Source organism: Siphateles boraxobius, unplaced genomic scaffold, assembly GCF_051911475.1.
Source record: "Siphateles boraxobius isolate OS27281-9 unplaced genomic scaffold, OSU_SipBor_1 35, whole genome shotgun sequence".
Lineage (NCBI taxonomy): Eukaryota > Metazoa > Chordata > Actinopteri > Cypriniformes > Leuciscidae > Siphateles > Siphateles boraxobius.
The window spans coordinates 4009411-4034858 of record NW_027508975.1 but is presented as its reverse complement, the minus strand read 5'-3'; the positions used below and the strand labels follow the sequence as shown (position 1 = coordinate 4034858).

The 25448-nt window shown below is 38.6% G+C and overlaps 1 protein-coding gene across 1 annotated transcript in view; it reads left to right on the top strand.

The window, feature by feature from the left end:
• cdk6 (cyclin dependent kinase 6) overlaps window positions 1–25448 on the top strand; it is a 46269-nt gene that overhangs the window by 6945 nt on the left and 13876 nt on the right. Inside the window, exons 4-5 of the mRNA XM_077196001.1 lie at window positions 7967–8134; window positions 24821–24930. Of these exons, the coding sequence (XP_077052116.1) occupies window positions 7967–8134; window positions 24821–24930 (278 nt within the window). The remainder of the gene's footprint in view (window positions 1–7966; window positions 8135–24820; window positions 24931–25448) is intronic.

Here is a 25448-nt window from a genome sequence, read left to right as displayed (position 1 = left end):
AGTTTGAATTACATTAATTTGACAGACAGCATTCGCTGATGTTGACCAAGCTAGCGCCATTCAGAGCTGCCAACTCTCACGAATTCACCGTGAGACACACACAATTGACACTTTTCACACGCTCTCAGTCACGCCACACATCAATTTTGTCATGCACAGAAAAATCGCAAAGCAAAGAGGACACGCAGACCGACAGACTAGACAAAGCAGGTTAGTTATGATATAAAAAAATCTCAGCTCTCAGATTCTGTCAATTTTATTACGCAATTCAAACAATAAATACCGTTTTGGCGCTTGTAAATGTTACACGACAGATCTCTAGCGCACGTGAACCAATCATCTCTACTAGCTAATAGTAAAAAAACACGAACACTGTTGAAAGATACAGTAGGCTACAACTTACCAAAATGTATTCCTCAAACATGTCGACCAATGTTTTTTTTTAAACAGCGTGTAGAGGTCAATAACATAGCTGGAGAACACATAAGTCAGATTTACCTCAGGAAAGCAATTTAATAAACCTAATATAATTCGCTAATGTTACATTTTATCATCAGCTTGGTAGAGACGGGCTCTGGTAGATAACAGGTGAAAATCGGATCTGTGGGTAGAGCTAACTATCAAACACATCAGGTTCAAGTACGCCCACAAGCCGTGCAAGTTATTCGTGTATTGCAGTTTGGCTGGTGTTGCCCGCATACCGCCTCCCATGGCCAAAACTGGTATTATGACTCCAGTCGGGCCGTGGCTAGTAATTTAGCATGCTAATTCAGGTTGATATCTCTGCAGCACTATAACTTGTCATTTTTTTCATTACATTACTTATTTCTTCTTAATTCTTTTGATGCGTCTAGCTCATTTTTTGGATATTTTTGGAGAACTCAATTCTTACACATGCCACCTTTAAGAACTTAAGACAAACATAATGCATTAAACCAGCTAATTGCTAATGCTAGCTAAACTTACCCGTCGTTTTGTTTGCCTCCTGCGCTCTGCTCTTCTATCTTCTTCCATTTTTGATCCTATTATTTAGGATCATATTACGCTGGGGCCTTCGTCTTCTGTGTTTCTCTGTACAGAACTCAAGCATAGTCTTTAAACGCCGCCGTTCGTACTCCGTTATTAAGGTCCCGGCAAGACAGAACAGGAACATTCCGATACCCTCCTCCATGCTGGTTTGTTGTTGTTGTATGTGGCCGCGCTACGGTGCTTGCGTCACTCCCTTACCCCTCCTACCAGTTCCTATGGCCATTTGGCCAGTGCGAGTTCACGCAAACAGCAAAACTGAGTTTGGGGGAGAGTAGTTCTTAGGAATGTTTAGAAGTGGACAGTTCCTATAACTAAGTACCTGTAACTACTTGGTCGGAAAGCGGCTATTGACAGCTATGCAGCTACCAAGCGACCTACGTCAAGCGAACATGTTTGAGCTTACATTTATCAGATCTGATGTGGGAATTGATAAATGTTTATATATGAATAAAAGCCTAAATTAGATCTGTTCATCATATAAAGCGATCGTGCAACTTCAGATTTTTTTTAGCTAAACCGCTCAATTCATATGGATTAATTTTACAATCTCTTTATGAACTTTTTAAAGCGTCACAGTGGTAGTTGCGTAGCTGTCAATGGAGGGACAGAAAGCTCTCAGATTTCATCCAAAAGATCTTCATTTGTGTTCCGAAGATGAACGAAAGTCTTACGGGTTTGGAACGACATGATGAAAGTAATTGTGAAAGAATGGTGAACTATCCCTTTAAGCTGTAAATAAAAAGAATGAGATTCAGATTAAGGGCAACTTGAATTTAAAAGCTGCATCAATTAACTTGTGTTACAAGTAGCAGATTTTATTTCCAATCTTTGTATCAGTTGTTTTATAAAAAAATTTTTTTACTTTGAGGCCTGTGAGCAAAAATGAGTGTTTTGGCCTTATAAGTCAGCAGATGAATGTTGGAGCTCCCTCTGATCACAGAGTCTTGTCCTTTTGATGGGCAGTGAATGTGGTGGATGGGCTTCTAATTAAAGGGCTGGGTGCCTGTGTGCCTCTATTTTCATTCAGCTCTGGCTTTCACCAAAGATTGGCCAGAGGAATGTTGCTTCAGTGTATGTGTGCATGCAAAGGGTTTGTGTTCGTGTGTAGCGGCCTCCCTCTCAGCCTTTCACTAGTATAAACCCGTGGACTTAAGTCATACAGGCCAGATATCATTTTCCTTAGTCAAGAAATAATCCTGCTGCGTGTCAGTGTCCTCTTACATTCATCCGGAAAGGTTTGAGCGGAAACGTTGGATTTTTTTTTTTTGTCCTGATCATCTACTCTCCTGTAATCTATTTAGACTTTTTCCCACATGCTAGTCTTACAAATCCATTCATCATATTTCGCTACCTCTCCCTCTAGGACATCTTACATTGAGTGCTGGAACGAACCGTATCTCTCTCTTTGTCATTCGTGCCAAATTGAAATAGAAACAGAAGCTATGAAACATCTCAAAAGTTAAAAAGTGACACCTAAGGGGTTTCCTTTGCAAGTTTTGTGTATCGGCAAGGAAGGATCATGTATCGAGAGGGACTTTTGAACATAACGCAGACTTGGTTTGAGTCTCTGTTTTGCATGTTAAAGGTAAATGCGTGGTTTATTTCCATCTTCCCCAGTGACAATCTGTTATATTTAAAATATTTATAGTTTTTTTAAAATTAAGTTTTGGTCGAAAAACGGTTATAATTTGATTTATTTTATTATAACTTTATTTATATACATTATATGTAGTACCATTCAAAAGTTTTAATATGAAAATACTCATATTCAGCAAAGACGCTTTAAATTGATCAAAAGAGATAGCAATGAATTATACATTGTTCTAATAAATTCTGTTCCTTTGAATTTTATATTCATCAAATAATCCAAAAAAGTATCATCTCCACAAAAAATATTAGATTGTTCACAACATTCATAATAATAAGAAACGTTTCTTGAGCAGCAAATCAGCATATTAGAATGATTTCTGAAGGATCATGTGACACTGAACACTGGAGTAATGATGATGAAAATTCAGCTTTGACATTACTGGATTAAATTTCATTGTAAAATATATTTAAATAGAAAAGTTAATTATTTGGCAATTTTACAGTTTTTAGGGACTGTTCGTTATTTATTTAAGGGGCCAACGGAGGAGTCTTGAGATCTGTAGTCAAAAAAGACTTGACCTTCCCTTCGCCAGTAATACATTTTTCTATGACCCTCCAAAATGATTGTGAAAAAAGGCATGACCCTCCCCTGGAAAAAGGCATGACATCTTTGCGCTTGGCAAAGATGTTCAGATAGCCATTGTTTTTTTACAACCATGAAAAACGACTAAACTCCTGCTTTCTCATCTTACTAAGGCTGTAACGATAGATCAAACCTACAATTCGGTTCGTATCATAATTTTTTATTTGATTTTTCATGATTTTTAGATTTTCGGTGCTGTGGTGACGCGTTCATGTCACAAGGGTGGCGCTCCCCAAGTATCTTAAAGCTGCCACAAAGAACCGGCAAAAGTAATGATTATGAATATGTCAAATATAGCAAGGAGAGATTTTAATTGTTTATTAATAAACAAATTTTTTCTGTGTCAGTGTGTCGGCTTCAAGATGAAGTTGACGATGCTGACTCTCGCTCTTCACAGTAACGCGCCAGAGAGAGATGCAGATTTCATGCGGATTACATAAGCAGAGAGCAGTCTGTTTTTCGTTTTTAAATGTTCTGTTTAAAAGTAGACATCAAGCTTTCTATATATTTCTCAAGTCTGTGAGGCAAGTAGCCTACATTATACGCTGAGTTTCGGTTCATTTATGAGACGAGAGTCCAGTTCACGTGCCGGCGACTCTGTGTCATGATGATCTATTTTCTACTATATTTACTTATTTATTAAATCCAGGCAATTGGTTGATGAAACATTAATTAAAATTAAGATACAATTAATAAAAAACGAAATTTACTTTAAAGAAAGGCTTTGCGCTTTCTGAAGTCGCTTTCAGAGCGGTCATGTCCATAACGGAGAACTGTCACGTCCGTAACATTGTTTTTTTCCTCTTAAATGGAACACGTAAAATAAAATAAAAAATAATATTTTATGTTCTGTGGAGGCCGACCCATCTTCATCCGGTTAGCCTACTTTTGTTTTGCGCAGTTTAGCCTAATTCGTAGAATTATTAAAAAATATTTTGCCACCTAAAAGTTAAAGATTTGTTGTCACGTCACATGTGTATTTCGCTCATATTAAATATAAAACGCATGTGTAGACTGATATTTTTCTAATGTCTTGACTCCTCATTAAGGGTTATGGATATATAAAAAGATTCAGTATTAAATGCATTTTCTGATAATTTATATTTCAAGTTATGACTGCAAATGTCACGTCCACGCTGGAATTGCCCAATTTTAAAGAATTTATCCTCAACTATTATTTTTGGTGTAGGTCTGCGCCTTTTATCATGTTAACTTAAAAAAATTCAAATAGTAATTTAAAAATGTGGTAGCCCTAAGTCTAACACATCACACTCCACTGTTATGGTGGCAATTTCAGTAGATTTACTCACTAACATTGTTGTGGAAACACAATAAGAATGGAAACTAAAATATGGTAGTATGGTACATTCTATCAGCAGCAGTTCTGGCGCCTCAGTCCCAATACACTCAACGTACATTCATATCACATGTTAATGCCGCGGTAGAGTTACACTCACAGGACACTGCACTTATTCGCAATCACAAAAGTTCATTATTTGCTCGTGCTTTAAAGCTATGCCGGGTAAACATTTCATTGGCGTTCTGTACATGATGCACTTTTTCTGAGCGCGTACTGAAGTGCGCGCGCACTGTCAGACAGCCCAAACTGGATTTTTGTTGGGTCAGACCCATCTGTTAGGGGGACCGAGACCGAGAGAGCTACATAAAGCTACATAGAAAAAATATTCACCAAACAAGCCACTTTGAAATTTTGCTGTTTTCATGAATACAAAAGTTGGGTGACCCTCCCCCTAGACTAAAAAAAGTTGAATGACCCTCCCCTCAACAAAGAATAAAAAGACATGACCCTCCCCTATTTTCCTCCGGTGGCCCGGTCCCTTACCGTTATTTTTTTTATCAAAAAAATGCAATCTCTGTTAACATAAGTCTTCTATTAATTATATCAATTATATAAACCATTTATTGAAAATTTCTTCTCTCATTAAATTACAATTTAAAGGACTTTAACCGATATGATGGTAGTTTTTTTTATATAAATAAGTGACCATTTATAGTTAATTTATGCAAGACACCTTCCAGAGTCAGAATATTTTAACCTAAGAGCTCGTGAATATGCATAGTGAGATTTCATTTTGTCAGGCCACACAGACATCAGATAACCGACATCAGTTGCAGACTGTGCGGCCCTCCCAAAGATGCCTGGCAACCTCATTCACCACCCTCCTCGGGACACCAGATTGCAGAGGTCCCAGCCTTCACCCCATTCCAGCCCCCAAACTGCCCACTCCTGCCCCATTTCAGACCCACTGCATGCTAATTGATGAGAGAGGCCCCGGGAATCAAATGAGCTGGAAGGAGATCAAGCGGCTGGCCCTGCGTTGGGGAGTGCGGCTAGGCTCTTCGGCCCCGCGCCTTCCCGAAGCCTGTCTCTGGCCCATAAAGGAGAGCCTAATGAAGCATGGGGAAGGAATTACACTAACGCTAACTGGCAGATGTCCTGCATTGTGCCGGGGTACAATAAACAATATGGCTGCCTCTCATGAATTAGCATGAGAAAGGGGGGTGCCTTCTGGAAGCTCTGTTTTGACTGCTGGTTTCGGGGAGGTTTTTTTCTCAATCTTTCCTCCTCTCCTTTATTTTCCTCCCTTTTTCCGAGAAGAGGTGCTTTAGGACAGGTGCTATCAAATCTTTCCTTTGTTTCGATTCTGAATGCTTCTCAACAAAGCCTGGTTATATCAAGGTTGGTAGTGTTGGTTTTTAATTTATGGCACAAATGTTTTGATTGTAAATTACAGTGCCTCTGTTGTGTGAATAGCCTGTTACAACAAAGAACCGTCTCCAAAGAAGCATTCAGATTCCACCTGTCAAGTTACTCCTTTTGAGATTATAATGACATTGTGTGACAGGTAAATCAAGCTTGATTTTCCACTTAACTAAAGTGCTTTCCAAAGAATCTATCACTTAAAATAACAATAATACAATAATAATATTAACCCTTACTGTTAATAATTGAGGAATCTGCACCCGCAGAATTCTCCAGAATTCAAACGGCCTACATTTGCAAGTAAAACACATTCATACATTATGGATTATTACTAACGTTCAAAAGCTTTGAGTCAAAAATTTTGTCTTATGCTCACCAAGACTGCATTTATTTGATAAAAAATACAGTAATATTATGAAAAGGTACTACAATTTTAAATAACTGCTGTCTATTTTAATATTTATTCCTGTGATGGCATTACTCCAGTCTTCAGTGTCATATGATTCTTCAGAAATAATTATAATATGCTGATTTGCTGCAAGAAACATTTATTATTATTGTTGAAAACAGTTGTGCTGCTTAACATTTTTGTGGAAAACGTGATTTTTTTTCCCCTGGATTCTTTGATGTATAGAAAGTTCAAAATAACAGCGTTTATTTGAGTTAGAAATCTTTTGTAATTTATTAGTGAATTCACTTTCACTTTGCATCCTTGCTGAATAAAAGCATTCATTTCTTTGACCCCAAACATTTGAAAAGCAGTGCATATTTATTATATAATATTAAATTCAGCCACCACTTTATGCATTTAAATAACATAATCGGCAGAATTTCCCTCCAAAAACAGTGCTGTAAGGGCACGCAGACTGCGTTTGTCATGATAATTAGATAACATGTCCATTTATGGTACTTAAGTATTTGGAGGAGGCGATATGAGTGTTTATCCTCGGGTCACACTTCTGAGGTGGTTGTGTACCTTTCCTTTTTTCTTTTCACTTTTGTCTTGAGCAAAAGTGGGCCAACCGTGGGCCATTTTAGGCCAGGACAGAGGAGCTGGTAGGGGGTGATGCCGTTTCATGAGCTCCTGGAATAACTGCCTGTGCCTGAAGGTCTAAGAGGTCATGGCTGGATGGGCATTCAGAAAGACTCCTTGTTTATGCTGGCTGCCTGACTCTAACACACACGCGTTCCCTAGTGCAGGCCCCCAGCGCACACATTGTGAGGACCTCCGTCCCCTTCCCCTCGCCCGTTCTGACTCGCGCCGTTTGCAGTTTTCCGCTCGAGTGTGCACACCATTGTTTCAGTGGTTTTAATCACTCACCAGCTGGTTGGGGAATGAACAGTGCTGTGGGCTCAGATCCATGTCACTTGTGAGGTCTTGGCAGCGGGTTTCTCAGGGGTAGGCTGCCACCGCTTGATACCTTTGCTTTGGAACAAGTCAAGCAGCAACTGTAAGCAAATGCTCCCCGCTCGGCACTCCAACCCTACTTCTTTTTCTCTTCCCTTCTTATACACAGCTCCCTTTTTTTCTTATCTATTTGTCAGTTTGACCTTCCACGGCCAATATTGACAATTTCTACCAAAGGAGATGGCAGTTAGGTTGCTGTCTTTTCCCCACCACCTCTTCAGTTTCAGAATCATGGTCTGATTCTATATTGGCAGAATGAGGCTATTCACAATTAGCTGTGATCCCGGGACAGCTGCAGGGAAGCAGAGGCCTACAGGGATGGAGCCTTACGGCAGCTTGTGTTTCCTGCACTGCCGTCATGTTGGTTATCAACATCTGCCAAACTTGAACTTTAAAGGGACATGCTCACTTTTTTAGTCTCCACATGCATATATTAGACTTTCTCTTGAGCTGGTCTTCTTGATATTAGTACTGTTCGATCTGTTTTTTTTCCCCCCACTTTAGGTTATAAAATTTTTTTTTGGAATGATATATTTGGAATGACTCGGGTCTTCTGGTCGTGTTTTGACAGGATATGATGTACCAGCTGCTGCAGGGTCTGGATTTTCTTCACTCTCACCGTGTGGTTCATCGAGATCTTAAGCCTCAAAACATTCTAGTCACCAGTGGAGGACAGATCAAGCTGGCTGATTTTGGTCTGGCGCGGATCTACAGCTTTCAGATGGCGCTTACTTCTGTGGTGAGTAACTGGGTTGCACAAGTGTCTGCCATAATACATTTTATTTAAAGGCGCCTTTCATGGCACTCAAGGACACCTTACAAAATTCATAAAAAAAGACTTTAAACAATCAAACCAGTACAGCAACAAACATTAAATCATATAAAAGCCTGCCTAAACAGTCCGAGTCAACTGAACTGGCCTAAACTGAGATTACATGGACTGCGATTGAGTCCCATCAATTCCCTTCTGCCACTCTTTGACGTCACATTCTCTTGATGACGACTTGATTGCCATAGTAAATGAAGCAGTGCTATTTGTTAAATTTTATAGGATGTCATAAAAATGCTACACACACACACACACACACACACACACACACACACACACACACACACACACACACACACACACACACGTACACACACACACACACACGTTTCACTATAGTAGTAAGGACATTGCTCAGACCTCCATTGATTTTATATCAGGTTAATGATATTTTCTATCGCCTAACCCAACCCTTACCCCTAAACTTACCCATCACAGAACCGTGTGCATTTTAACATTGTAACTAGCGAGGACCAATATATATATATATATATATATATATATATATATACATTATATAATTGCAACTTGTGCAATTATTAATGTATGAGACCCAATGTGTAAGTGTCATCTTTCTCCACCGTTCCATCCCTCGGTTCCTTAATTCCCCTTTCAAGTATGCAGATGACACACTGCAAACATTTCTCATTGTCTACTGTAGTACTTTATTGACATCTTCGATGTATCTGATGTTCTCTTGTTAGCTTTAAGATTGTGACATGCCATCATATAGACAAATAGATACCTTTAGACCTTTAGACAGATATGGATGATGTCCAATCAGATGTGGTAGCACTGAAAGGCCACCCATCAGACATGTGCCTGAAAGCGAGTGTATAATGTGTAAGGTTATCCCTGCAGATGCTCTCCCATGTCTTTGGCCTCAGAAAGTGGCCTAAGCTGAGATGAAATGGACTGCGATTGAGTCCAATCAATTCCCTTCTGCCACTCTTTGAAGTCACATTCTCTTGAGGACGACTCTGATGTCAAAAGATTGCACATAGGCTTTGAACAGACATTGTGTGTTGTTGTTTTTTGTTTTTTTTGCTTAGAGATCTTGTGCAAGTTAAATCAGTGTTTTTTTAATGTAATATTTTGCATATATTTTACATGGCTGATTCATCACATTCTTTACATTTAGTCAAGATGTTTGCAGTGAATATTGAAGTTATCCTATCTAATTATAGTCGTTGCCATGGCCATATTGCATGCAAAAAGGAATGCAAGAGTTTGTGACATTAACCCACTTTTTTCACATCTCATTCAGTTTGCAGATTCTGAATGACTGCCAGCGCCTTCTGTTAGTTGTGTGGTTTCGGTGGTTTAGGTTGCTGAGCAAAAAAATTTTGTTTCAGTTCTTTAATAAGGGGCTGCTGGTTGTTAAATCGTTGGGCGGGTGACTCTCTGAGTTCACCTGGGAATCTACCACTAGAAAATATCCCCTCCGTTTCTCCCCACCCCACACATACTGAGAAACAAAAAAAACGGGCGATAGATAAGGCAGGGGGGGGGGGGGGTGGTGGGTGCTTACAGTGATCATGGACTCTCTGGCTCTCCGGATTAATGTTCCTGTGCCTGGAATCCCCCTATCACCCGCCCTTCAAGCAGCTAAAAAAATCCATTTCCTCTCTCTTGGCAGTTACAGGAATGTCGTTATTGTGTATGCAAAAGCAGACGTGCTGTTATGGCTTTTGGCTCCTCATTCTATGACAACACTCAATGTTAGCTTCTAGTTTGCCATGCTGACATAAACTGTACATTAGAAGACTTGAAGTGCTGAATGGACCAAACATGGTTGGCTGAGTCATAACTGCCCACCAGAACTCATGTGGAATTACGATGATTCAAAACAGACTACCGTTCTCAATGCGAAGAGGTTGAATCAGGCAGTTTGTCTGAAGTAAATTATATCTGTTTTGCATAAAGGAATATCCCCTCGGGTTTTTTTTTTTTTGTAGAGTGCAGTGTTTGTCACTTCTTACCTAATGTTATATGTATGTATTTCACAGTGGTTTACAGAATATGCTAATATACTTTTTAAAAAAATATTTATCATTGTTGTTAAAGATGTTAATGGGGATTGTGAAACTCTTTAGTGGCTTTCCCCTCTGCTCCCGCCATGTAGATGAGAAACATGGAGCAGTGGTAAAAGTATGTCAGTAATTTAATTAGTTACTGTGCTTAAGTATCTTTTTGGCTACTTTGTAGTTTTCAAATATATTAGTAACTTTTACTCTCTGCTACATTTTTGAATAAGTAGGGCCCTGTTTACACCTGGTATTAAGATGTGTTTTGGGCCATCGGATCACAAGTGGACGATGGTGACATTCACGTTTACACCTGGTGTTTTAATCCGTCTCTTTTGTCCACTTTCAACCACTTCTGTCCTATTTTCTTCGAAGGGAGCGTCTATGGGCAGGTATATGTATGGGCTTTTTCAGATTTTTCGTTCTAATGGACAAAAGAAGATTGTGCGATTTACATATGAACGCGCCTGGAGAGCATCAGCTTTCATTTCATTACCGCTGTGGGTGTGTGTTAGAAATCAGGAATAGTGAGAGAACATTGTGCTTGGTACGTTTTTGTCTTCAAAACAAACTTGGGTCTTTAGCCGACAAAGTTTAAATCCCGTCTGGCTAGCGCACTTCCCAAAATATTTACGCATTAGGTCAGTAGGCGGTCTTTTGCGGCTGTTCAAATACATTCGACCACATGAGCTTCTAAACTACGAAAGCAATCGGGTCGAAATTGTTTTCAACTACTTCTGTAAGAGGTCAAAAGTGGACAATCACAAAACGTTTTAGACCACGTTTACACCTGTATTTATCGTCGACTTGTGATCCGATCGACAAAAACACATATTAATACCAGGTGTAAACAGGGCCTATGTGTACTGTTTACTCCTATTCGTTTGTGATGAATAATGCAATTACTTGTTACATTTGGTGCATTTTGGTGCGTGCCACACCTAACCTTTTTCAGCAGCAGATTATTTCTGCTACAAAAAAAGTGCTGATACCATCTACAGGGCATTGAATGTTCTATATCTTGTGCTTTTTGCACCTTGTTTACCAAAACTTGTCAACAAGGCTACTTTTGATAAATATTGAGTGCATTAGCAGGTAGCTGTGAATCGCAGGTGTAGCACGTCAAATGAAAAACTATTTCATTTTACTTAGCATTATATGAGGGCAGTCATGGCCTAATGGTAACAGAGTTGGACTGGTGACCCAAAGGTTACTGGTTCGATTCCAGTACCGGCAGGAATATGACTGAGGTGTCCTTGAGCCCCAACCGCTCCTCGGGCACCACTCAAGGCTACCCACTGCTCCGGGTGTGTGTATCCACGTTTGCAGTGTGTGTGTGTTCACTACTCACTACTCTGCTCCTAATGTGTGTGCACTTACTTGGATGGGTTAAATGCAGAGGTCAAATTCCAAGTATGGGTTACCATACTTGGCCATCACGTGTCACTTTCACTTACATTATTTTATTTATCTGTTATATTGTAGAATCATTTTTGAAGGATATTGTTTTACTTGTGCTCATTTTGAGCACTTGAGTTTAACTTAGACTTGAGTGTTTGTAGACGTTTAAGAGGCTGTTTTGTCGAACTTGATTGATTGCGATTTGGCATCTTTGGTGTTGAGGACTAGTATGAGTACTTTTAAATTAGATGCTCTAAACTTTTACTCAAGTGATATTGGAATTGGTGACTTGGGAGTCATTTTCGCTGTAAGGTATCTACTTTTACTCAAGTATGTTTTTCAGGTGGTCTTTACACTTCTGACACACAGCGACCGAGCGCTGAATGGACCACCCATCAGGTGCCCCGAGAGGTGGAGATTAGCCTGACCCTACAAATCTCATGGGTCCGCAGCATTGTTGTTTGTTAGAATGACTCTGGTTCTCTCTGCTGCTTTTGTCCATCTCTGATTGACAGCCTAAAGCACAAACACAATACACAGTAACGTTTCATTCTCCCCATTTGGCTTTTTGAGTGCATTAGATGCCTTTTTCCCCAACCCAGGCTCATTGGGAAATGTGCCTGTAACGCTGGCATGTGAGTGACTTTTAAAGGTTCATTCTAATAGGTTAGTTCGAAAATAACATGGCACCTACACTAAATACGACACTAAACCGACGGTGTCGAAAAAAGCTATGTATGTGTAAAAAAAAGAGCATTTGCTGAAGCAACGATGCAATTTGCTTCTAGAAGTCTTTGAGCTATTCTATCATGACGCATATTTCAGAGGACTTGTACCTGAGCGCTCCACATTGCAAGTGCAAAACCAGGTGAGCTTCCAAGCAAGTTTTCTACATCAGAAAAGCCATTCGTATGGAGGTGGTTGTTATGCACATGTCAAAATGTGTTAGTTTACAGATCATGTACTATTATAAATAGTATAATCGGTAATCTGCCTCCGAAATCATAATTTACATATTGATTTATGATTATAATCATAATTTAACAAATTTGTGTGAAAATAATTAAAAGTTGGTGTTTTACTGCCACTAATGTTTATTTTAGCTGGAAACTGCAGTGAATTGTATGTATATGTATGTTTTTGGAGTTATTTAAAAAATATAGTTACAGGGTTGCTTTTCTAATGAGCCTAGATTGCTTTTATTTCAGCTCATGTACAGTCAGAAGCTGCGTTTGACACTACGATGCATGCAAACTGTAATCTAGCGATACTGGATGGGGTGAAATCGATTGATGCCTTTTCCTTTATATCAAATGGAGTTATTGTAAAACTGGAGGCAGTTGGGATTGTCCCATGAAAGCGATTAGGATCCTGTTCAAGCAAACATCATGTGCACCGCATTGCTCATGAAATTGGATTTACAGAACTGCAGCAAATGTCTCAGATCATTCATACGATCTTTTAAGTGTTAAGTAAGCATACTTTAATCTATTGCTATACTTCTGCAAGACCTCCAACCATTTCTGCATTAAACAAAGTGAATGGGCTTCCCTTGGCCTTTTATCATTTAATAAAACACATTTATAGGCATTTCTGAAATGGATGCCATCTGCAGAAGTGATCCAAAAGTGCATGATAATTCAGGTTGCTTTTGGTGGGTTGTGTAGATTTGCTGTACAAGTGGCTGTCATGGCTCAAATTATGCTGAGATAAAAAAGAATCCCTCTTTTCCTGCAACCGTTTTTCTGCATACCACAAACTTCATAACAGTCTGTGCTGTGGGAGTCCTGTGGGCCCTGTCGCTTCCTTCCCCTCTGATGATAGAATGAATCCCTTATATTTGTATCACCTAGTGCCCACAGCTTGCCTGACTCGCGTCCTCTAACCCAAACCATCCCACAATTCAATGCTGATTGAGTTTCAGAGAAAAAATGTGGATGGCAGATATATTCAACTATGATGCAGATTGTGCCACTTGACATTGAATGAGGTTGGGGCTTCAATTGACAAATACTTGCATGACCCATTTTATGAAAATCACCTCTTATGATGTGATTTTTAAGGCATCGTACAAGACTATCAAAATTGAGAGCAACCATTTGAATCAGGCTGTTCGATCTGATTCACAAACAAATTACTCTTATGAGTTAGTTCTTAATTGTTTGACTAAATCACACAAACAGATTGATGGGGTTTAGGAACAAATGACTCTTATGAGCCAGTTCTTTTAAAGAATCTTTCTCAAAGACTTGCAAATTTAAGACTCATGCAAACAATATGTGGTCAGATTCATGAACAAACAACTTTGCAACTTTGTTTATTTTTTAATTTTGATCAACCTACACAAAAATTGACTGGTACTTAATCCTTTCATGACAACTGTAACAATCGTGTATAGTAGCTACTTTTTCTGGCAGATAAATGAGATGAGAAAGGCTTTTTTGGCTATCCAAACAGCTTGACAGAGAATGGCCACAGTCCAACTAACTGATAATGCAATTAACGGTCCACTCCATCTGTCCTCTCATTAAGCACGTCTGGTCAGATTTGCAGTCGGAGACTCACGCCTCTTCTAATCTGTCCTGTGTGCAGGCTGTTGCAGATGATAATCATTGTGATGTGCATGAATAGGAAGAGGCACACAGACAACCTGTTGTGTTTAAAAGTCCCTGCTCTGACTGAAAATTAAGCTAGGCATCTTTAAATGAGCCTGTAGTTGTTTCAATACATGTGTGGGCTGGGGAAATGACTCATTGTTCGACAGAAGATATTATTCAACCCCTTTTACGAAATGAATCTGCTTAATGGGATTTCCATTTTGAGCTCAGCTTCACTGTCCAGTGCAAACCAACAGTATCCAATCAGATCTTCCCCTTTAAACTAATATGTAGCTATAGATCAGGGAGAGATGAGTATGATGATGCCCAGATGAAACTTGTTAACGGAAGTCCGAAAGAAACTTAATAGTTTAAACATGTTTAAACAGTGTCCGTCCTATATTAGCTTTGTGTTTGGAGCGTTTGTTGTGTGTCATGACAACATAAAGCTAGTGATAATCTATTAAATATTTCTTAAAGGGAAAGTTCACCTAAAAATAAGAATTCTGTCATTTACTCACCCTAATGTCGTTCCAAACCTGCATACCGTTCTTCTACGGAACACAAAAGAAAATATTTTGAAGATTTTAATTGGTTGTTGTCCATACGATAAAAGTCAATAGGGGCCCAAATAACATTAGACTTCATTGACTTTAATTGTAGGGACAACAAATAAATAAATAAACAGACACATCATCTTTTGTGTTCAACAGAAGAAAGTATGTTTGGAACAAGATCACATTCTCATCATTGCTTGGCAGGACCCCCTGTCCCACTCCTACACTTCAAAAGAGGTCACACTTTTGCAGGAGATACACGGACACATGCGCTTTAGTGTTTCTACTTGCCCGAAAGAGTTTTGTTCGTATTAAACCTTTCATGTGACCATGACACTTAGATTTAGCAAATATATGCAGTCATGCTGAAACAAGCTACGGGTGTTTGCCATTGAAACAAGTTTTGAAAAGCATGGGGGTTGGTACGTTGAGTTTTCCAAATAGTTGTTTCTTAGCAGGACATTCTGTCCCAATCATAAATCTTAATTATGAAAAATTGTTTAGGTTTTTGGACTAGTCTTGGTTTGAGCTGAGCGCAGCAGCTTGTTCGTTGCCAGACAATGTGCTTTTGCTTTGGACAGACTCAGAGGCAGCGGCATGTCTGGAAAAAGGAAAACATGGCACGCAGGAGAGCACGTGCGGCACACTTTGGGAATGTTTAGATATCTCCCCCGGTGTTACAAAAAGGAGAAAGGAAGAAAAAAAAAATTCCGGCGGAAAAAGCAGGGAGCTTCCAAACACCAACAGACACACAAAGAGTGCAGCAGCGTCTTATTTGGTATTTCCTGTGTGACCTCGTTTGCTAGCGGTCCATAGAGAGAGCGCTGAACCCTTGCTCCCGGACCTTGTCAGGATTATTTGTTGACGGGCCGATGGCCAACCGGGGAAAAGAGAACTGATTTGGGGGTACGTTGCAGGGTCCAGTGGAATCTGGATATTAAAGCTTTGCCTGTACCAGAGTGCAAAAAAAAAATTACAGCATATATCAGGAATTTTCCAACTAATGATGTGCGGATGTGGTAGCGCTAGGGAAAAGGAGTCTGACTGTGCTTTCTTTGTTCGCTCAGAGAGGGCCCCATACAGCATTCCTGTAAGCTCTGCATACTTTGGCAACAGTTGTGGAGTTTTTTTTCTTTTCTTTACTGTATACAGTTTATGAATGCTGCTTACTTGAGCCTTCATATATCTTTCTCCAATCTCTAAAGCTGGTAGTATTGTTGCCATTTTAAATGGATTTTTAGGGGAAAGCCCTCTGGCTTCACAATAACAGTGTTTACAGCCCGTTTGACTGGGAGGGAAAGAATGGCTCGTCCTAAGACAAAACATGGCTGGAGGTGAGGAGGGAGGCTTGTTCAGTACGACTGCCATGTGCAAGCACAGCGAACTCAAAAATAGCCTGTTTTCAGTCCATCCGTGAGGGTATAATTAAAATAATTTATTACTGAAAACTTTCTGCATCTAAATACAGCTCATCTTAGCTATTTTGCCATCATAAGTACTAAATTATGATTAAAAGCATGCAGAAATGGACCTGTTCATGGGCTTGGCCAATACATGATATTTATAGAACACCATATACAGTAGTGTACGGAAATGGGTCACCGATTAGTGAGGTCAGCTAGTTTTTCTAGCTTTTTATTATAATATAATTTAATAATTATTTATTATGAATAAACATAATAATTTACTATATTATAATGTTTGTATATATTATATTTACTTTTTAATATATATTGTATTTTTTATATAATTTATCATTTAAGGACCGTTGCTACAGCGACAGCCAGTCAAGCATCTCACCACGATCTCCAGGTGCTCTTTTGAGAACCAGTCCAAAAAAAGGTGTGTGAATGCAGAATCCAGGCGCTGAATGCAGGATTATATATATATGTATATATAATAATGTGTATATATATATATATATATATATATATATATATATATATATATATATATATATATATATATATATATATAATCCTGCATTCAGTGCCTACCTGTTTTAAAGAATGTCTAAAGTTCATGCCCCCATTAGAAATGCATAGATATGCAAGTATTTCTAAAGTCCTAGTCATTCATGCAAACAACCAGCTAGTCGGTTTTGAATATGTTGTTTTGCACATGGTTAATGTTCAGAGGACTTTCAGAAGCTAGCTAATGATATCACTCACTGATCTATTACCAACTGAATAATGGGCCATCATGGAGGCTCATTTTTAGCGAGCGGCATTGTGCTCTGCCAAGTTAGCGGACTTGCCCCTTTAAAAGTGTCCGGGGGCGGCCTGAAAGAATGCGGATGAACGTCTTGTGTTGAAGGGGCCTTTCATCCTTCGCTTCCTTTGAGAGAGACAATGTAAACAGAGGCTCCTTGCCAACTCCATCAGCCAGGCTTATTCTGAATCACATTGTGTCTCTATTGTTTTAAATCTATTGGGGTGAATCAAAAGGAGGGGTTTGGGTAATGGGGGCTAGAGTGCATTAGCTGGAGTGGGGTGTACGGAGAAGTGCAGGGTGGCCCAGTGCAAGAGTTGTGCCGCTGGGCCGTTGTGGATATGCTTGGTCAGTGGCGCTGAGAAGAGTTTCTTGGTTTCCCTCGTGCTGAGAGGGCCCGCACTGTCTCACCAGATAGGAATGCACAGAATGCTCCCTTTAATCTGGAGTCAGCCAGAGCCGTTTTATCTGACCCTTTTATTAGCGGCTAGTTTCAGAAAAACCTCTGTAGGCTACCCTGTCACACAACCACTAGCTTGGTTCGAAACTTAGAGATGAGTGGAGAGAGAGAGACTTTAAATGCTAGCATGTATTCATGCTCAATCCAAAGGGTACGGGCTGGAATCTTTTCACTGAAAGGACATTCTTTCAAAAGCAACTGCTTAATCCTATCAAATACAAAGCAAACCATATCCAAAGATAAAATATTTTCAAAATGTTAATCCATTAATGCTCACACTCATGATGTCGACTATTCAACTAATTGCCCAACAACCAATTAATAAGATTGACTAGTGAATCTAGATGTTATTTAGTATGATGTAGTAATCGTTTTTGAAAGATGCCCACCAAGGCTTCATTTATTTAATCAAAAGTAACCACAGTAAAAATAGTAATACTTTGAAAATATTGTTGCAATTTAAAACAACTGTCTTCTCATTCTAATATGCTAATTTGGTGCTCAAAAAATATTTCCTATCAATGTTGTAAACAGTTGTGCTGCTTCATATTTTTTGCGGAAACTGATGAATTCGATGAATGGAAATGGATGAATTTATTTTAAATAAAAATCTTTTGTAACATTAGAAATGTCTTTACTGTCACTTATGATCAATTTAATGCATCCTTGGTGAATAAAAGTTTTAATTTCTTTAAAAAAAATTCTGACCCATACTTTTGAATGGTAGTACTTTATTTTCAGTTAATTTATAATAACTCCTATATTCTGTTCCACTACATTGTGCTCCATCTAGCTTTTTTTGAATGCGTCTTGCCTTCGTTATAATTATTTGCACAATCTTTCATATGAACACACTGTGCAGTTCTCGTGCCATTTTAAAGATGATTTAAATTTGACAACTTTAGTGACCGATGGGCACATATTTCTATGTAGAAACTCCCATTGGAAACTATGCAGACATTAAGATAATTTGGCATTTTGCTCACTGGTTACTAAATATGCTAGTATTGACAGCAAAAAAAAATCAGCATGAATTAAACACCACCACATTTTCCAGCAACTTGTACAAAAGCTTGCAAAGGTTGTTTACTTGTATGTAAGTTGACTTTAAAACATCTATAGTCACCAAGTCTTGTGTAGCCAGACCTTCAGACTGATGGTAGAAGATCTGGCCAACATAACAGCTTTTCGTTGGCAGTCTGACTGACAAGTCACTAGTGTAACAGACCGGCATGTAAAACTCTTGGACATCTTTTAGACCGTCTATGCCGTGAACTTCACATAGTTTTGAAAATCCAGTGTTCAGCTGATCCTGATAAGCGCTCATTGTCATAGTTGTGAACACGAGGTGCCCTGTCATACACCTGGCGCAATGCAGCGCCATATGCGACGCAAGTGTTTTTTGCTAGTTTCAGCCTGACACAGTTATCATTTTCACGTCCTGCACCACGTTGTTTAAATAGCAAATGCATTTGCACCTATTTATGCACCCATGGGTGTGCTAGTCTGAAAACGAGGTTTTGTTGGCGCGTTGCTATTTTGCAACTGAAATAGGCTGCGTTATTGACCAACAAAAACCTGGTCTAAAGTCAATGGTGCAATATATTTTTTGTTGTTTAAAGAGCACTTTAGTAATGTGCGCCTATTGGCGGGTCCACAATGCGCGTACACTCTGCTCATTACACACACAGGGACGTGCAACAGCACACAAACTATCCAAATATAAAAGCCGGCTTGTCCCTTAGATGGTCTGTTCGCGTACTTTGCACCTCGCGCACAGGCCGATCCGTTGCGCTCTGTAGAAGCGTTCGGTCTTTCCTCTTGCAAATTCCGTCTTGTAAATAGTGATTCTGCCATGGCGCAAGCGCAACTGGCTTTTAAAGGGAATGGGAGATGAGTCTCTGGTTGGTTTATTTCAAGATATTACCCAAAACACCCATTACTCATTAAGAGAATAGAGACAACCCTTTTAGACCATGCGCAGCACGCTCCGACCATGTAGATTTGGATACACCCTTAGTGCAATTGCACCCTGCGCTTTAGACCAAATGCATAGATCGTTAAAATAGGGGCCAAGGGCTTTTTGTGATCATGATGGCTTTGTTTCCATGTGGACCGTTACAGAACGCAACACGCACATCTCCTGGAAATCCTTTAGAATTCAACCAATCAGATTATGACTTCGAAACTCTGTGTTACCCATTTTCTATGCCTTATCCATCACATCTGAGACTAATAGTCACCTAAAAAATACTTACAGATGTAGTGGTAGAACTTTTCTAAGGTGCCACTATTATGCTTTTTCGAATATTTCCTTTCATGCAGTGTGTAATATAGCTGTTTATGAATGCAAAAGTTCTGCAAAGTTTTGAATCTCAAAGTGCACAATTAATAAAGTTATTGTCTACTAAAAGAAGGAATAAATTCTGAACTGGTGAAACGAGTCATCAGCAATTTCAGTCTCTCTTCCTGTTACATACTTGCGAAACGATGTAACAAATATCCTTAATGCCAGCCTATGATCTTCATTGGCTGCCTGCGAAAGATGTCTACTTTGACCCTCAAACACTGTAGCTGTAGCTGTGGCATGTAAGAGTTTGGTTTGTGTTTTTAGACATGGCAAGAAGACAATATTTTCAACCCTGTGAATCCACTTTGCATGCTATTCAAAAGGATGAGGGCTCGAATTGATTCAGTAAAACAGAGAATTTCGTTACTTTTCGTATCACTGTGTATCAAGTGTTGAGGAAGCCTTCAGAGCTGAAATTCAGGGAATGACCGCTGTAAGCGGTCGACCAATCACAACAGACTGGGCCATCTGACCAATCAGATCAGAGTAGTCTCTCGGAAAGGAGATGTTTAGAGAGACTGAACCTTCGAAAAAAACGTTTTCAGACTCATTTAGAAAAAAGGTTGTGTAATTTATATTAAGAGAAAATTAAAGTGTTTTCTGATCTTGAGTGCATGTTAACCTATAGGAGAACTCTAAAACAACATTACGATCCTTTAAAATAGCATAATAGGGGCACTTTAAATTGAGGTGCCAGCTGGATTAAATGGGTTAATCTTGATTTTAAACTTCCCAAAGACTTTTATTAACTTGCCTAACTTGCGTTCAGCTTGCTACAGCTTACTTATACAGTATGATGATCATGATAAAACTGTTCCTTGTTGCTCGTCTCTTTTTAACTTACGTCAGAAGCTACATGGGGTTCATTGAGTGCATACGCAGCCATGTGGTCTGTGCAGTGTTTGACATGAGCTCCAGTGACGTGAGGAGACTGCAGTGTGCACTTCCATTGGTGTCGTGATGCAAACAGTGGCATGTGCCGTTTGACAGAGGAACTCTGTGGGTAAATGTCACAGTCTTTTGCCATCTTCGAGTGTCACCAATGAGAGAAACAACGAAGAAAACCGCAGCTCTTGCGTGCATTCTGACATTTTCAGTGCATTGGGTTTTATTATGCCTCTTGCTAAGATAATTCATCTGTAGTGCTGTCAGTTGGTTCATCTTGTACTTCTGAGGGTTTACAGTGTTTAATCACTGCAGTGTATCTAAACCTTTGCTAAGTAAGCTGCAGCCTGCTAGCGAGATGCTGTGTGAGCCAACGATTGCGTGTGAATGTTTTGTGGTCTGGCCTTTTATTAACACTGACATACAAACGGATATACTTCAGCTCAACATCAGTTCGAAGCGGTATGCGGTTCTTCCTAGAAGTCAAACAGCGCACCCTCTTTTTTTTTACTTTTGTAGTGTACATTTAGATAAGACAACAGTTTAGGGTTTGTTTCATTGCATGTTTGGATTGAAGATGATAGTCAGTTTGGGCCTGCAGACTTGTTTTCTGAAACGGTTGTTCACGTTTGACTCAGTCAAAACCGGCTTTTAGAATTCTTTTGAGTTTATTATTGAAGGAGGCGTTTAGATGAGCCAACATAAACTTTATACTGTGCTTATAATAGTATTTTTTTATATCAGTAAACAAATTTGAGTCCAAGTCTGCTAGCGAGATGCTGTGGTAAGAGTAAGATTCCAGAGGAATCTAATTTAGAATATGTTATGTGCTTTTGCTGTGGTCACATGGCAACAAAGGCCAAAATGTTTCATCCTTTTTTATTTCACCTTCAACTTCCTCCCCATTTCCACTAAACCAGGAAGACCCAAATGAGAAAGCGTCAACGCAGCATATGCGGTCTTCTCACTAAATATAGTCTGTTATACATATAAAAAAACATATGAACGCATTTCGCACCGCGAACATTGTAACATGAATGAGTAATTTGCTGCTTTAATAAGAATGATTTACAGACTGAATCAGAATGATTTGCATTCAGTGTGAATGAATTGGTGCTGATGATGTAGTCATCATCTAGAATTAATTCACTGTCATTTCAGTTGTTGGGCATTTTTCTCGCTGCCTATAGACCCTAAGATATTATACGATCATAATATATACAGGATAAGTCTTAATATTTAACTATACACCGTAAATATCTATCAAATTTATGGTAAAAAAAGAAAATCACTGTAAAAAATATGGTGACATATTGATGCCTGCATATTTTATTTTTTATGCCATATATTTTATTAATTGACAATGTTAAAATACCAGTGACGCACTAAAACCTCCTTTTCACTTTAAAATGTACTGATATTAATCACCAGAGGTGGCTTTTGCTATTCAGAGGCCTACTTCAGAGAAACAGTTTGTGGCTCCCATACACTTGGAAAAATAGACAAAAACATTGTATGCAATGCAACTCAGTTTACTTTATCTCTGTTAGGTCTATATTTAACAACGTTATCTCATATTTTACTCTTACCATCATAACACAGACAGTAAAATCCACCTTAATTTCAACATAAGACTGGGTGCTGTCATTTGTAATTTTAATGTGTGAGGCTTCCGTTATCATCCACTTCCAGTTATTTTAACTGTACAAAAACAGTTTGTTGTGCTGCTTGACATTGCCAACTAGTATTTGTTATGATATTTAATTTATTATCGCAATCAAGAAAAAACTGGATTGTAGCGCAAATAGTTTACCATTTACTTCTCTTTGTTATTCATATTGTTATTTACCTATAGCGGCTAATGCATTGAAAGTCTTGCAAATTCACAGAAAATGGCTTACTTCTGCATTGGCTAAAAAAACACATGATGAACCAGAGTTTATTTTAAGTAGACCGTCTATAAAACACGGCCAATACTCATATAGGGACAATGCACACTCAAAAAGACAAAACATCATCATGGTAACACGCATGAATGAAGGACCACAAAAATAATAATAAAAAAAATATTCATATAATATATAATCATATGTAATCTGTCAGGCAGGGACTTCTGGGAATGACCTTTTACTGTTTGTTTTTTTGCCGTAAATTATATAGGAATTCAAGGTTTTTACTTTCAAAAACAATAAATCTGACAGTGATTTACAGTAAAATTACATTCATTGCCTAGCCAAAAAAAGTCACTGTTTGCATTTAAATAGACAGATACTTACTTGACTCTTTCATTGTCAATACAAGATCTTGATCCAAAATGTATGCACATGGAAATAACATCACAACATTTATTTCCTTTAAGAGGTGCATACATTTTTGGTCAAGATCTTGTATTGACAAGAGTCCAGCACTCTGTAAAGTCTCCTCCAGCACATCCCAAAGACTTTCAATGAATTTAAAGTCTGAACTCACCTCATGTGTAAAAATTATTCTTCTTTACAGTTCTTCACTGTATATGGAAAGGTAACTTAGTTGACCAGGTTATTACTGTAGCATTTTTAGTTGTTTTTTTTTCTGTAGAAGTTTCAAACCTTTTTCCAGTGTAGATGCGTCTGATTAATTAAACCAAACCAGTCCTTGATGCATCCTGTATTTATAACCCAAGTGAATGTCAGTTTCAGTACATTGATGGCCCTCTTTTTCCTTCAATTCCTCTGGCGTACTCTCGAGCGCTTCGCGTTTTAGGATACGAGTCACTGATATACGCTCCAGGCTTTGCTTACAAACAGGCCTGACTGATTTGGCTGATAAGGCTAGGGGTTTCTAGGCCCAGAGCCTACTGGGTGGAGAGCGAGAGAGCGCTGTGAGGAGGGAAAGCACCTGGAAGCCGTCCACCCTGTGCAGGGTCATTGAGTTTTGTCTGGAGGCTCTCCCTACTGTAGCTGTTAACAGCAGAATCCTGCATACTGAGTATTCCTGGGCTCCTGCAGCCTGTATAAGGCGTTCGATAGACCCTTTTCACATTCTCAGAAGCGGAAGTCATCATAGTTGGATAAAATTCTATAGCGGTAAATGAGAGACTACATTAAATATATTGTTTTTGTGTTCCCATTTGCTCAAATAGCAAAAGAAAAACTTCACAATAGTGTTTTCACTACTTCCAAAAATAGGGGAAAAATTTAGGGGGATTGATAACGGCAGTCAGAAGAGAGAAAGATGTCCATTTAACGTCACTCCCACAGTCGCTGTATTAGAAACACCCTCACAGCACTGTAATTTGATGTAAAGATAATATAATGCAAAGTATAGTGTTATAAATGTACATGCATTTAAAAAAAAGAAAGAAAATATAAGCATCTTTGCAGGATTTACGATGCTGATGGCTGTTAAAATGCGTGATCACAGTCTGTGAAAAGGGTCCATTGGTCAGTGGGGCCTGTTCGGAGGTAGAGATAAAATATTCACTGGACAAATGAGTGTGTGGACATTGCCAGCTATTATTTCAGTCTTATGCCATTCCAGTCGATTATACAGTACAATTAAGAAATAGAAAAATTAACGTTTATAATTAACAAAAAAATAAGGTATCACTATTTCGATGGTTCGCTGTAGATATTCTTTTGACTATAAGTAACTTCGCAACTACATGTCAATTAGTACCTTTGCAACTACATGTCAACTAGCAGTTATTAGAGTATTGGTATACTTTCTGCTTAATATCTGTTAACACTTTACAACAGAAATTCTACTGACTATAAGTAACTTTGCAACTACATGTCAACTTACTTACCCGAACCCTAACCTAACAGTCTACTAATACTACGTCAACTTAATCTACTAGTACTCTGTTAGTTAGTTGAGATGTAGTTGCAAAGTTACTTATAGTTAGTAGAATGTATAAAATGGACTATCTAAATATAATGTATTGTATAATTTTAAAATCTGATTTTGTTTATGGTATTATATTGTTTTTGGACTATTTTTTCTAAAATAATTGTCACTGATTATATAGACAAGAGCGTCTACTACCATTTTACACTTTAGTGAGGTCATGTAAAAAAGATGATCTAATTTTTCTAATTTTCTAATCATTATTTTTGTGTGTGCGCAGGTTGTGACGTTATGGTATCGAGCTCCAGAGGTGCTGCTTCAGTCCAGCTATGCTACTCCCGTGGATCTGTGGAGTGTCGGCTGCATCTTTGCTGAGATGTTCAGACGCCGGTACGTTTGCACAGCGTCATTATCTATCTCGCTCACTAATAATCCTGACTAACTGACTGTAAAATGAACAAGATGTAGGATTCAGGCGGGTGATGCTCAGTTAAACGTGTCAAGCATGGATGACCTGATTGCTTGCATGTGTCTGGCACACAGAGAGTGACAAGATTTATGATTTTCCAGTCTATAAATATTGCACAGGGTGTGTCTTGAATAATAATATGCTTAACACTAAAATATTTTAAATGTATTTTTTAAAGTGCAAAATAGTCCTTTGATTTCTTTTTGGTCCACTTTATTAGTGATAGGGCCCACTTTCTGTTCACACACAGAATATTATATATATTCTATTTATATTATATATAAAAGGTCGCGTTTTGAGGTGGTTTTAGGGCAATAATGCAGACTTTAAAATGAAAATCTAACATAAAATAATAAAATTGAAAACCACTGAGCAAGGACATTATATCACATTTTTGCTACATGTCACATTATGGGTCACATGTAATTTGAAGACTCTG